Genomic DNA, 15,576 nt, shown 5'->3' on the forward strand with positions numbered 1-15,576 from the left:
ACCATGTGTAGTAGGGGAACATGGGTTAAAGTGGTAGTAAAGGCTCAAGGTTTTTTACCCTGTGTGCATGCTCGGGTGTCCCAATAGGAAGTTGGTTGCTGTAGGCACAACCAACAAGAGAGAGAGGCCAGGAGCACCAGCGGGGGACTCAAGAAGATGACGGTCCGGGTTGCTCTGTGCAAAACCACTGCACAGCTGGTAAGTATAGACATGTTTGTTATTTTTTTTAAAAATGGAAGCCTTTAGAATCACTTTAACTTCTTCCCTACTGTGCTATAGCTGAAAGACGGTTACAGCACGGTTGTCTAGTTGTGGGACGACGTCCATGGATGTCATTCCAGAACACACCCCCTGCATGCCACCAGCACCGCCAGTGATCACTGTGTCCTATGGACACAGCTGATCATGTGATAGGTAAACAGCCAATCACAGCGGCCTTTTACCACATGATCAGCTGTGTACAATGACAGAGCAGATCATCGGGTAAATACAGTTGCCGGTTATCGGCTGCACTTTCCTCACATTGTCAGTGTGAGGAAAGTACTGTTGATAACTGGCAATTGTCAGAGAAGTGATCTGCACCCACCTGTGCCCAGCAGTGCCACCCACCTGTGCCCAGCAGTGCCTAGCAGTCGCACCCACATGTGCCCAGCAGTGCCACCCACATGAGCTCAGCAGTGCCACCCATCAGTGCTGCCCATCAATGCCACCTATCAATGCTGCCTATCAGTGTCTCCTATCAGTGCCCATCAGTGCTGCCTATCAGTGCCCATCAGTGCTGCCTATCAGTGCAGCCTCATCAACACACATCAGTGAAGGAGAAAAATTACCTGTTTGCTAAATTTTATAATAGACACAAAGAAAAACTTTTTTTCCCACATTTTTTGCTCTTTTTTATAGCACAAAAAATAAAACACCCAGCGGCAAGTAAATACCACCAACAGAAAGCTCTATTTGTGTGAAAAAAAATTATAAATATAATATGGGTACAGTGTTGCATGACCACGCGATTGTCATTCAAAGTGCGACAGAGCTGAAAGCTGAAGATTGGCCTGGGCAGGAAGGGGGTAGAAGTGCCCAATAGGCAACTGGTTAAAGGTGAATCTGCAGCGAGATTGAGGACTGCTAAGGACTTATCTTCATGTAGTCTCCTGTGTAGCAGGTGAAACTAAGTATGATGTGTTTCTTACTAATGAGTTTGAAAATCCTGAGGTATATAATGGGTTAATGAAGCTTGCTAAGGCTGAAAATTTAAAATCCTGTGTTGAAGCATCTGATTGAAGTGCTGCCAGTGTGATGGTCAAAATATGGTATTGCAACAGGTGATGTCTTAAAATGTGGTATTGCAATGTGATGTTAAAACTTACAAATGTGATGTGTCAGATGCTGTTGAGCCCCTTGGTCCATCTGTGTCTCCTTGGGCAGATGCAGTGCTGAAGAGCACCAGCACATGGAGCACGTTTGATTGGGATGATTGGGCCAAGTGACTAATAGCAATACTGAGATAATCTTCTGTAGGTCACAGTCAGATGGACACTATTGCTTCTGTGCAAGGAGAAGGGTCTGTAGAGCAGTCTGTAGTCAAGGGCACATTGACCGCTGCAGAAGTCAACCCTCTCATGACAGAATGACCAAGTGAATGTGAACTCATGGCAGGAGTTTTGGCTACAACGCATAAAGAAATGAATGGTGTATAGTGTCTTGTGATGATAGACATCCTGAAAGAAATGTTACTATCATGGAATGTACATCTGGTATATTGTTTGCAGTCTCCTCCTGGGTCAGGAGAACTCGTACCATGAAGTAATGCTAATATGAGCTGAATATTACAGGCTGTACTGGATAAAGGTGGTTATTATTGGATTCATTTAATGTAATGTTTTGTGATAATGTTGAAAGTTCTCTCGCAGTACGTTGCTGGATTGCTTCCTACTGGTTTTGTGAAAGAAAGGCACTCCAAAGCACTGTTGGACAGGTCAGAGGGATTGGTTAAAGTACTAACGGATACATAAGTAGTTAAAGAGACTGGTGAAACCAATTTGTAAAGAAGTTGTGGTGAAAATAGTCAGTAGGTAGGACAGTTGCTTTTGGAGTGTTGGACAATAGGAGGCAATGTGAAACTTTGGTAAGGTCTGTGTGTGCTCCCTCCACCGAAATTGTCCTAGTAAACAATGGGACAAGAGTTCCAGATGACATTAACAATAATTAAGCAGCTCATTATTGCTATTTATGATAAACAGAACAATGTGTTGTTAATCTCAAATGGTTTGGTTGCAAAGGGTAACCACACAGGTATCAGCAAACCTGAAAAACTGATGGTGGTGATTGAAGTTGATGTAGGTTATAAGAGGGTTTGGTCCCTGACAGAGTGCCATAGAGCTAAACACCCTACGGCCTGGGAGAGTAGTTCTTGGAGAAGTAAAAAAAGAAGCATGAGAACTCCAAGCAGGGAGATAGAAAGGATGGTAAAGAGACCAGTGGGACCCTGTTACAGTTTAGGAAGAAGGGCTTATGGAATCACACTTGGAAAAAAAATGTGGGTAGAGTCCCCCTTTAAAGGAAAAAGAAAAAAGGTAAAATAGGATTGGACCCTTGTGGGTGATAGCTGGCACAGAGGTGCCATGTGAGGAATTGGTGTGTTTCTCCCTCTGGTGTGAAACAAGAGGGGGGATATGTGTCAGGATATGTGTGTTCCTTTATTCTCTCTTTTAACACCCTCTTAGTTCTACCTATAAAAAAAAATCCACAAGGACACATCAAAACATAAACTACCCCTTTTGTTGTTATTTTGCACCCTTATACAGCTATAGCAATTTCCACATGCATAAAAACCTTTTCCATCAAAAAAAGTATTTTTTATTATTATTACTTGGAGGATCTATTATATTGTGAACTAACCTATCCTTAAGTGTTTGTGCTTTTTTGTATATGAACCTCGGATTGGTGGGTATATGTGCTTTAAGATGTTTATCATGATGGAGAATGGACCAATATTTGCATATGATGCCTTCTACTTGTTTATATTGCATATTGAAATTCATCACCACTACTAGTTCCCTATCTATATTATTTTTTTCTTTATCTTTTAATGTATCTGATCTATTCATGTTGCTCACTAATTGCCTCTCCTTCTTGAGACCCAATGTGTCATAGCCTTTATTGGCAAACATATTTAGAAGTTTATTAGTTTGCTCTTCAAAGTCCTCATCACAAGTGCAGTTTGTTCTGATTCATACAAATGGTCCCTTCGGAAAATTAATTAACCATGGCTTATAATGACAACTGTTGTTGGGTATATACAAATTTCTGTCTGTGTTTTTAAAGTATGTTTTGGTAATAATTGTATTCTCGCTGATCATCACCTCCAAATCAAGGAAGTGTATAATCTCCTTACTAATATCCGCTGTTAACTGAATATTCCTATTATTATTATTATGAAGCCATACAATTAACATATTTAGGTCATCCTGCTCTCCATTCGACATGAGGATCAGATCATCAAACCTTCTATAGAATTTAATTTCTGGTCTAAAAGTATGGAAAATGTACTCTTCCCATTTTGCCATGTATAAATTGGCAACACTGGGCACAAATTTTGCGCCCATCGCAACCCCTTCCTTTTGTAAATAGTATTTGTAATTGTATCAGAAAAAATGTATACATACACAAATATTGGCGCATTCTCCATCATGATAAACATCTTAAAGCACATATAAGCACCCATACGAGGTTCGTATACAAAAAAGTACCAACACTTAAGGATAGGTTAGTTCCCCATATAATAGATCCTCCAAGTAATAATAATAAAAAATACACTTTTTTTGATGGAAAAAAATTTTATGCATGTGGGAATTGCTATAGCTGTATAAGGGTGAAAAATAACAACAATATAAAGATGTTCAGTAACCCCAATACAGGACGAGAGTACGTGATTAAGGACTTCATATCTTGTCACGCTAAAGCGGTAGTTTATGTTCTGACATACCCTTGTGGATTTTTTTATGTAGGTAAAACTAAGAGGGCGTTAAAAGATAGAATAGAGGAACATGTATATAATTTAGGCAGAGGATATAAAAAGCATTATCTATCCAATCATTGTAGACTAGTTCATCATAGAGACTATAGTCTATTACAATTCTGGGGGCTAGACACCAATCTTATTCGAGAATTGACCTTATATTAGTAGATAAATGGCTACTGCAAAATGTTACTACATCAACCATAGGCAATATAATGTGGTCAGACCACTTGCCGGTTTCAGTTATTTTTTCAGATAACCACTTATTAAAACCACACAACCTCTGGCACGTAAATTCCTCCATTATAAAAATCCCCAACAATAACTTGATACTTGAAAAACATCTTGAGGAGTTCTTCCATATAAATTTGCAATCTGTATCAAACTCTGGCACCCTTTGGTGCGCTCACAAAGCATATATACGTGGTATAATTTTACAAATGTGCACTACAGCTAAAAAGCAAAGAAATAAACAGCTTAATGACTAACTACAGGATATTCACAAACTAGAAATGCAAAATAAAGCTCAAGTCGATCACACCACCTCGAATACACTCTCCACACGAAGAAACAAATTACACTCCTTACTAATGTACCAATTTGATAGAATTACGCAAAGATTAAAACTCAACTACTACTCTAATGGAAACAAAGCAGGGAAATACCTAGCGAATAAAATGAAATCCCTGTATACTAGAACTAAAATACCACATCTTATCAGCCCAAAAGATAAAATTAAAATCACTAGTCCTCAAGAAATAGCAAATTAATTTGCCAGTTACTACGATTCGCTTTATAACCTAAATCAAGGCAAATCCACTCTCCAGCCTTCTATAGAAAACATGCAAGCATTTCTATCACAAATTCACTTACCCACTCTTTCAAAATCACAATTAAGTATCTTAAACTCCCCTAGCACAATAAATGAAATAAACAGAACAATAGAAAAACTACCCAATAGCAGAAGTCCGGGACCAGATGGATTTTCCAGTAAATACTATAAAATTTTCAAAAATACCCTGAGTCCTCATCTAAACCAACTATACACTGACATGTTTTATTCCACTTCATTACCTTCCGAAATGCTACAAGCATTAATTTTAACAATCCCCAAATCAGGTAAAGATCCAGACAACCCACAAAATGTCAGACCTATTTCTTTATTAAATACTGATATTAAGATTTACGCTAAAATTATAGCATACAGACTGGTCAATATAGATTTGATCAGGCCTGATCAGTTAGGCTTTACTAAAGGTTGACAAACATCTGACGCAACCCGGAGACTAATCAACATAATTCATTACGCAGACTCACAAAAAATTCCCTTCTTATTACTTGCTCTGTACAAGCCTCAATTGAAGCCTGCAAATCCTTAAGCTCCATGCCTATAGATCCTCTCAGAATAAGTCATCTTCCTATAGCTATAACAGCCTTAGAAGTCGTAATGCCTAGCATAGATATCTCGAATTGGAAACATAATGGCATACACACAATACAAAATATTTGTGTTAAAAACAACATAAAAAATTGTGAATTCCTTATGAAAGAATTTAATTTCCTCGCTTCTGTAAAATCCACTTATATATGCATCAGTCATTGCCTATCGAAACATCCAGTAAAAGCAATATATATACCTATAAAGTATCTTTACAGTTCTATAGCTCCGCTACTCCTAAATCAGGTGGTATAACCCTATTTTATAACCTTCTACAATGTAAATCAGAATTTAACAAGACTACTCCCTTAAGCAAGTGGGAAAAAAGACTTTGAGACTGAAATCTCTAATGAGCAGTGGGAATGTGCATTCAGGAATGTGTTTTCAGCTACTTTCAGCTACTAGATGTGCTAATCTTTGAGAGATAACGCACTAAATTTCCACAAGATGGTATCTAACTCCTTACCAAATGGTCAAATTCTCAGAACAACATAGTCCTCAATGGTGGAGAAACTGCGGTCAGATTGGTACTCTATTACATATATTATGGATATGTAAAAATATTAGAAGCTATTGGTATAAGGTTTTCCACATGATATCGGAAATTACAGGGATATTAAAACAACCTGATCCTACCCCTTTTATCAAACTACACAGTGAGGTCAAAAACTCCAGTGAGGGCACATCTGGTGTTTGTGGTGGAGGATTTGCATTGCATGAAGATATGAAATTGTGATGTTGTTTTCAAGTTGGAGAAAAACGTTATATTTAAAGACTTCTTTTCACACATGTTCACTATTTTCACATATGGTCATTGTTGCTTCATTTATCAGCAATCATATATTTAAAGAAAGCATGGCACTGTATGTTATATGCATATGACAGAGGTACAGAGTTTGGGGCACAAGCACTGGGATGTGTGTTAGATGGTCTGGAGGACCGAGGCATGAGGCCTGAGCTGTAGAGCTGCAAAGTTAGTCAGGAGGCCTAAATGCTAATTTTTTTTTCGTTTTGATGGTGGAAACCCCTGCGTGGGCAATTGATGTCTTGTGTTGAACTCTTGTTTTGCCATTTAAAAATAAAAATAGGCAGAATAAGCCCTGAAAAAACACTTCTGGTGTGGAGAAATTTGTGAAGCACTACCATTGAGCTACACAACCCCCAAGTTGTTACAGTGTAATATTTATAAAATATACCACTGTTAGGTTCTTAAAGAGGAGATTTATTGGTAGTTAAAAGGACCATTTGTTCTTGGCACTACAAATGGTAAACTCACATAGAGTAAATGGTAGATACAGCTTGTAGGCATACATTTGTTACAATAGTGAGGACTTTTTAAAAACTTAGATAAATGCTTCAGAAGACTGTATCTACTTAGAAAAGAATTCCCTTTTTCCACACTATGGTATTTGTAGTAGCAATATTTTACTTTTACCTTTTTTGTGGGTCACCCAGGGACTAGGTTAAATTAAAGTGTTTGTACAGCCAAAACTTGTATTGTTAGAGCAGGGGAGTGTTAAAGACCCTCGACAGGATATATAAAGGAAAATTGCCCCACTGTTAATATTTACTGACTTTGTTACAGTGGGACAATTTTCCTTTTTACCTCCTGTCTGGGAAATTATAGAAAATCTCTACAAAGTAAAGGGAATTCTCCTTATTGATAGATGTCAATACTTAGCATTCAATCTTAAGAGAAAATAGCTATAAATTTAACCATGAAAGTTAAAGTGGTTGTAAAGGCTAAAGGTTTTTTTACCTTCATGCATTCTATGCATGAAGGTAAAAAAACCTTCTGTTTTCAGCAGCTCCCCCAGCTCCCACTAATACTTACCAGAGCCTAATCGCAATCCAGCGATGTAAATAACATCCTCAGCTGTCCCGGGTCTCTGCCTCCTCATTACCTAAGACAGCAAGCAGGAGCCATTGGCTCACCATGCCTTTTATAAAATTCTTGGGGTGTATACTTTCCAAAAAGGGGTCATTTTGGGGGGGGGGTTGGACTATCCAGGCATTTCAGTGCCTGTATATAGGATTGTAATAGGTAATGAAGTTACATGAGGGGTGTAATTCCATATATACCCATGGCACATATGAACAATATATTATTTAATCACTTCAACTCCAGACACTTTATCCCCTTCCTGCCCAGGCCAATTTTCAGCTTTCTGTGTTGTAACACTTTGTGACAATTGCGCGGTCATGCAGCACTTTACCCATAAATATTTTGTTATCATTTTTTTCACACAAATAGAGATTTCTTTTGGTGGTATTTAATGCCACTGAGTTTTTATTTTTTGCTAAAAACTTTTGAAAAAAAAATGTTTTTTCTTTGTTTCTGTTCTAAAACTTTGCAGATAAATAACCTCTCTTTATAAATTTAGGTCAAAATGTATTCTGTTACATTTCTTTGGTGAAAATACCCCAAATTAGTGAATATTATTTAGTCTGCAGGAAAGTTATAGAGTCCACAAACCATGATATATATAACCAATCGATCACTCCTGATGCATTGATGGATCAATCTCATTTGTTGAGGCCCAAAAACGCCAGGATAAACACCCCATGACCCATTTTTGGAAAATAGACAATCCAAGGTATTTAGTAAGTGGCATGGTGGGTTTTTTGAAGTTGTAATTTTTTCATTTTTTTTTCTATTATTTTTTTTTCTTCTTTATTATTATTATTATTATAATACAGGATTTATACAGCGCCAACAGTTTATGCAACACTTTACTTTTTTTTTCTTTTTTTTACTATTTTTTTTTCAATACACTGTGACCAGAGCAAAACAATATTACCATAGTAACATTTTACTACTCTGGGCAAGTGATCAAGATTTTTTTTTTTTACACATTATGATTGTTAATACCAATGGATTTTTATTGATATTAGCAACCATTGTTACTGAATGAAACTGATTCATTCAGTCTTTTGTTGTGATTAGCTGTGACTAGGCAAAACTTATCAGATGATACAGATGGGCTGTGAATGGCCCTGTCTTGTACCATGTGACTGCTTTGATCAATCACAGTTAACAACACAATTGTATACATTGGATGGCATAACAGGAAGCCATCCATTATATACAATTGTTATATGATCTACTGTGATTGTTCACAGCGGTCACATGACACTGGCAATGGGCCAATGTAGTGATCTGTTATTGGCTGTGTCCCGTGGACACAGACAGTAACAGATCTTGCCTCTGCGTGGCACCTTCTGACAGGAAATCATATGATGTCCACTCAGAAGGAGGAACGTTCTGACTGGTCTATAGCACCTTTTGAGGTGTTAATTGACAACTTCGTGCAAAAAAAGGAAAACTTTATTTGTCATGTTTTAAAAACTTGACAAAAAATGGGTTCAACATGCCTCTCAGAAAATTCTTTTGGGTGTCTACTTTCCAAACAGGGGTCATTTGGGGGTGGGGGTTGTACTGTCCTGGCATTTTAGTACCTCAGGAAATGTGATAGGAACTCAGAAAGTAAAAGTTGTGTAAATTCCAGTATATACCACAGTTTATAGACACTATAACTTTCACGCAAACCAATTAATATACACGTTTTGGTATTTTTTAACAAAGATATGTAGCAGAATTTTTACCTACATTTAAAAGGAAATTTGAGTTTATTTGATATTTTTTATAACAGAAAGTAGAAACTATTGTGTTTTTCAAAATGTTAGGTCTTTTTTTGCTTATATCACAAAAAATTAAAAACCCAGTGGTGATAACATTTTGTGAAAAAAAAGGATATAAATTTTGTTTGTGTACAGCGTTGCATGCCTATGCAATTACCAGTTGAAATATTGTGGTGCCAGATAGCAAAATATGCCCTGGTCAGGAAAGGGGTGAAACCTTCCTTAGCTGAAATGGTTATGAGAGTACTACATTTTCGTCACCTAAATATTGGATGCATTGAAGAGATTTTTTTGTGGTTCAAGGAGCTGTTCAATGACATCATGTATGCTGCGGGCAACTATCTGGGGGCTTCCTGCACTGGTCTGGTGGCATCAGAGTGCTGAGTGATGTGAATGTTTCTTATATGTAGTCCTCAGCTTTTCATAATTTATGTGGGACAACGCAAGTTACAGGTTACATATGATATATCAGAGCAGTTAATATATGATATATGCATGATATCAACACTGCAATCCTGAATTAGTGGATTTTGAGACTGTGAAAAGCCTTAAATAGGGTGTTGGTTGTTGTGATGGAGAGTTTCCATTTGTGGTTCATTGTTTTGAATAGTACCTTTGAGGACATGATTCATTATTAGAATGTATTCCACAACTCTCTCCTTCAGGTTTATGTTAGAGGGAACTACACATTTAAAGAATAATGTAAGGCCTGCATACACAAAGTAAGAAGGTAAATTACCCGAAACATTCCTTCTATCTTGCTCCCTGGTCTCCTCCTCCCACGCACGATTGCAAGACTTCTCCAGGTCCTCCCCCATCCTCTGGAACTCACTACCCCAATCCATCAGACTGTCACCTTCCTTCCTCACCTTCAGGTGCTCCCTGAAAACCCACCTCTTCAGGGAAACCTACCCCACCCTCACCTAACAGCCGCTCTCCTTCATTCCTCCTACCACTCCATCCCCCACAGCCACTTCCTCCTGTACCACTACCCCCTCTCTGCTAGATTGTAAGCTCGAAAGAGTAGGGCCCTCTAACCCCTCGTGTGCTGTTTGTTGTTGCTGTACTGTTTCATGTATTGTCCCCCCCTCTATTGTACAGCGCTGAGCAAACCCTTTGGCGCTATATAAACTCGATGTAATAATAATAATAATAATAAAGTGGAAGGTGTTATCATAAAAGGTGCTGAGATGACATGTTATAGATGGCACCAACATATGCATTTTTAGAAGTAATGTTATATCACTAGCACTCCAGAATCATTCAGATAAGGCTTTCATTCAATCTCAACAGACATAAAGGATCCCTTCATGGAGACAACAATATCCTCCAGCACAAAAAACAGGCCCAGTCACTAAAAGTTGATGTGTTCTTCTTGGAGGCAACCAATCAGGGGTATGCCCACTCTTACCTGCGTATGTGTAGTACCTATGATTCTGAAGGAAACAGCAAGCATAAACCTATAAATATACATTCACAATTATGCTATTTTCATATCTACTCACGGGGGGTTGCTTTACTAAAATTAAATAGGCTGTTAATTTTGTAAGACAACTTTCACAAGAATTTAGCGAATGTAGTGAAATTTTACTTTGCAAAAAATAACCAATCATGGGCAAGGAAAATAAAAAACTGCATTTTTGCTTGCACATAATTGGATGATGGAAGTCATTAGAGCTTCACCTCATTCATTAGGCTCTGGGCGTACTTTCTCTGCAAAGTGCAGTTTCTATTGCAAAGTTAACAGCCTTTAATAAATTGACTCAACGGTGTTTAACCCAAAGTTTCATAGTGCAGATGACATCAATTTATTTCTGAAACTCCATAGATTGATAAAAATTCTATCTCTTCTGATAGAGATCTATAACAAACTTTTTGGTGTAAAATGAAATACTCAAGGGCATTTGAAAATATTTATGTACATAGTACGGTGTGTAATAAATATAAACATTTAAAAGCATTGCTGGTACTTCCCATTGGCATTGATTCATTTCTCATGTATTACGGGAAGATTGAAATCCTTCATTAATGTATTGTCAGCATCTTGCATGCTTAACATATAATCTTCATTAGCCATCATTTATCACTCAGCTGCTATTCTTTGTAATCTCTTTTAAGTAACAAATAGCATTCAAGATAAGAGATCATTTGGCAAATGCCATCGTTGATATTAATTGTATTATTTGATTTATGATCAAACAAGACTACTGTTAAATGCACTGTAGTATTAGCCTATATCACATTACCATTTCATTATTTATCTTCTTAGTTAGGTTGGCAAACATTATCCGTATTTTCAATTTCTATCAGTTATCAGAAACTGTATCATGCATCATAAACTTATCAAAATATATTTATTGTACTTAAAGTGTTTTTCTAAAGAGTTTAAAAAATATTTGAAGTAATTATTCGAGGCAATTTTGCACATTTATAATGGTTACGTTTAATATTTTTAACACATAGTAGAAGGAAACTTAAAGTGAACCCTTCAGCCAATTTACACAATGAAATGTCAGGCCTTTTAAAAGATAAGAATGTTGTTTGTTTTTTTCCCCCTAGAATAGTTATCAAGGTGGATGCAGCATGGGACCAATGCTGCATCTGTCCCCCGTCGGCTGTAATTGTGATCACATGACTGCTGATCACTGAGTTCTCTCAGCCGCTCTGAGCAGAGAGTGGTGACTGTCAGTCATCGCTGTCTGCTCTGCCCCTCCCCCTGCCATGCTCACTGGAGTGCTGGGCTGTGGAGGGGGAGCAACAAGCTTAAGCTCTTTAAAGTCAGGATCTTTCCCCAGCCTAGATGAGTGACATCAGCTGGCAACCGGCTTCAGCCTGCTGTCAGCTAAAAACGGGTTACAGGATTGCAGAATGAACTAAACTCCTGTGATCCACAGAAGTACAGCCAAAAGAGCATTGGCTGTACTTCTCCTTTAATTCAAAATTCCTTCCTTATTATCTTTATTAAATAAAAATCAGCATTATGTCTCTATCAGGGCTAAATTCCAATGAAATGGTTACTTATCTTGCCTTTAATAAGCACACAAATGTCAAGAAAGTCTGGACTGGGTAGCAAAGTAAATCCAAGTGAGAGGTAGATGAATTAACCACTTCCCGTCCGGCCCATGTAGATAAACGGCCAGATGAGAGCGCTGTTGAAGCAGGTTGACGTTTCTAAATGTCTCCCCGCATCCATTGCCTGTGCGCGCTCCCTGGGAGCATGCTGCACAGTGATCGTTGCCTGCTGTGACACAGCGGAACACTGATCACTGTATGGAACCTCTGTGTGAGGTCCCGATTCCTGTGATCACTGATTGGCCAATCAGTGATCACATGAATAGTAGTAAACAAGATGTCACTTCTGACATCATTGCTTACTACTAGTGAAATCTGTGAATGATCACAGAGGTCACGTGGTACAAGTCTATTCACAACAGCCTTGTACCATCTGACAAGCTGTGACCAATCACAGTTTTCACAGTATTTCTCAATGGCTGCAAGATGCAGCCAGAGAGAAGGAGAATTGATTGCTTTTACAGGCTTTATGAGTGTAAAAGCAATCAGCATAAAAAAAGAAAAAAAAAATCTTCATCACCTCCCACAAGTAGTACAGTGTCATTATGGTGACACTGTACTGCTAGGGTGACAGTATGTTAAAAAAACAAATAAAAATAAAAAAATTTTGTAGAATTTTTTTTCTACAAAATGTAGAACATTTTGTAGAAAAATTATCATTTTTGGTTAGAAACTATTTTGGGCTATTTTTTTTTACTAAAAAGATAGATAAATACCTTTTAGCCAACATTTATGAAGAAAGATTATTTATTTGCAAAAACACTTTTTTTCTAAATTTTTGGACTTTTTCATTTATATAGCAAAAAAATTTAAATCCCAGTGGTGAATAAATACCACTAAAATAAAGTTGTATCTGTCTCAAAAAATGCTAAAAAAATTCATATGGGTACAGTGTTGCATGACCGCGCAATTATCATTCAAAGTGTGATAGCAGTGAAAGCTGAAAATTGGCCTGGGCTGGAAGGGGGTGAAAGTATCCAGACTTTAAGTAGTTAAAGACAGTGGGGGAGATTTACTAAAACTGGTGCACTCAGAATCTGGTACAGCTGTACATTGTAGCCAATCAGCTTCTAACTTCAGCTTATTCATTTAAGCTTGAGCAAAAAAAACCTGGAAGCTAATTGGTTTCTATACAGAGTTGCACCACATTACTAGATGTTGCACTCTCTAGCTTTAGTAAATAACCCCTAGTGTGTGTTTTTGTGTTTAAAGGGGGGGGGGGTGGATAATAAAGTCATTAGCAAACCCCTAGAGCTCCCACTACAAGGGAAAGGGTGTTAAAAGTTAAGGGGATTAAAGTAGTTGTCCAGGAGAGACACCAGTGTATGTGATAAACATGGTCTTTTTTACCAAACATAGGCAGTGTGAATATTTCTCTTCTGTCATTCCATTAGTACACTGATTGGTAAGGATACAGACATTGTATACAGTGGAAACATATACAGTAGGTGTTGGGGCAGCCCTAAACAACCCTGTGCTGTTCCAAATGGAGCAGATATGGTGGAATATTCTCTTTCTGAATTTATGTTTTCCTTTTTAACATTTGTAATGACAATTGTTGCATATTTATATTATATGCTATAAAAGTGAAATGCAAAAAAAAGATTTTTTGGGAAAAAAGCGATAAACATCTTGTGTTGTCTGCTATTTGGCAGTTTACCTTAAAAGTTCAATATAGATAACGTTTGGTACATTTACTGTACATATCATAAGAAGTATATTGTTATGCTTCCTTTTAGAATGTGTATTTTCTTAGTTTCAGTGCCTTTTCATGGTCTGCAGAGTTCTTACAAACAGGCCTAGATAACGGGATAGACAGAAACTAATCATAATGCTTACTAACAAGCAAAATATGATAAAGTCCACTGATCATATATCTCTGTCAGCATGCTTCTTTTGCTTTGCTACATTACAAAAAAAAAACCTGTGAAGCTCAAGATAATTCCTGTCATTTTAGGTTAACTGTCAATGCAGGAAACTTACACTAGTGCTGTCAGTGTTAGTCTACCCAAAACTAACACCTTGTTTTATGAAGGTTAAGGTGGCTTACTCAGCCATTGGCTTTAACTACTTCCCTCCGGCCGCAACGCATATATGCATCCTCTCATGGGGTTGGCCTTAATGCAGAGAGACCGTATAAATGAGTGCCTAAAGATAAACAGAACTGTGCCGAGAGCATGCACCATGTGCACTCCCGGGAACAGCTTTACTGGAAAGCTCCTGATTTCTACTTGCGGTAAGGAGCTTTCTGATCATGTGACCACTGTGGCAGCCAATCACGGTAGTCACATGATCAGAAACCCTGCCCCACCTCCCGGCATCTTAAACCCCTTAAAGGGCTGGGAGGTGCCAGCGCCAAGGGGTTGATTATGTGCAACCATGTGTGGCAGAAAGATTTCTGCAACTGGATTCATGGTCTACTCAGTTATATTGTGGTTCAGTCCTTTAGTATTTTTTTAATATTCATATCTTGAAGTAGACCAGCAAGAAGAGGTGAGACTCATTAGTTTGGGGAACAAAGTTTTAGCCATTTAAGAAAGTCAGAATAAAAAGAATTGGGGTGTTCTGAATGGATAATGAGAGAACAATAACAGTAATGTGTTGATTTTGGGTTGGTACCTTCTTAAGGTATTGTTTAAAAAATGTGTTAAAGCATTTACATAAATGGAAAGTTTTTAACAAATTCATTTTTGATTTTTATCAGTTCAACTACTTACAGAATGTTAACATAAAATACCCTTCGCATAACTCATGTAAGATATTTTTTATATCTTTTTTACTTGGTGGACAATAAAATGTACAAATATCAGAAGCTAAAAGGAACATTGTAAAGCCAACTTAAGTCACTGACAAAGCCTTATCATGTACTTTTACTTGGCCATCCCTCAAACTTTATTGCTATATAATAAAATAAAAACTATAAAATAAATGATAGTATAATCCTAAAATTATGATAGTAGAAAACTGAACTACCAACCTATTTTTTTCACAACAGGCTCTGCAAGTCCTGAATTGGAATAAAAGAAGATCAAATGAGACACCCTGCTGAGCATTGCTTCTTTTTAGGTAAAAGGAAACAAAATTTTTTTACTAATTAATATATTAATGGAATTATTAAATAAAACAGTGCAGCGAACAAAGTGTTTAGCGCATTACTCATTGCAACCATCAGGTACAGGTCAGATTTCTGTAAAGTTAATTTTGTTTCCTGTGCGAAGCGATGATTAGACCAATTTGCCTGCAGTGGAATTTTCAAGAAACCTTGAAGATCCCTGGATAAATTTAATTTACTTGCAGAGTGTGCAGAAGATTGTAAGGTTAGATTCACCACCCTCTGTGATATACTGGGGGAATCCCTTGCAGGGTCTGTAAGTAGCTAAAATGAAATCCCTGCTGGGAGGGAACA

At 37.5% G+C, this 15,576-nt stretch overlaps 1 protein-coding gene across 50 annotated transcripts in view; it reads right to left on the reverse strand.

Annotated features, from left to right (window-relative positions):
• Window positions 1–15,576, reverse strand: part of TRDN (triadin) — a 974,263-nt gene that overhangs the window by 830,305 nt on the left and 128,382 nt on the right. For 49 of the 50 annotated variants that reach the window (XM_089686429.1, XM_089686384.1, XM_089686382.1 and 46 more), the window contains one exon: window positions 15,148–15,177. The exons of the other annotated variant lie outside the window; for it this stretch is intronic. In XM_089686429.1, coding sequence (XP_089542555.1) covers window positions 15,148–15,177 — 30 coding nt within the window. The remainder of the gene's footprint in view (window positions 1–15,147; window positions 15,178–15,576) is intronic. 50 annotated transcript variants of the gene reach the window in all.

This window comes from Staurois parvus, unplaced genomic scaffold (assembly GCF_062004578.1).
Source record: "Staurois parvus isolate SC_StPar_1 unplaced genomic scaffold, SC_StPar_1.0 ptg000397l, whole genome shotgun sequence".
NCBI classification, from domain to species: Eukaryota; Metazoa; Chordata; class Amphibia; order Anura; family Ranidae; genus Staurois; species Staurois parvus.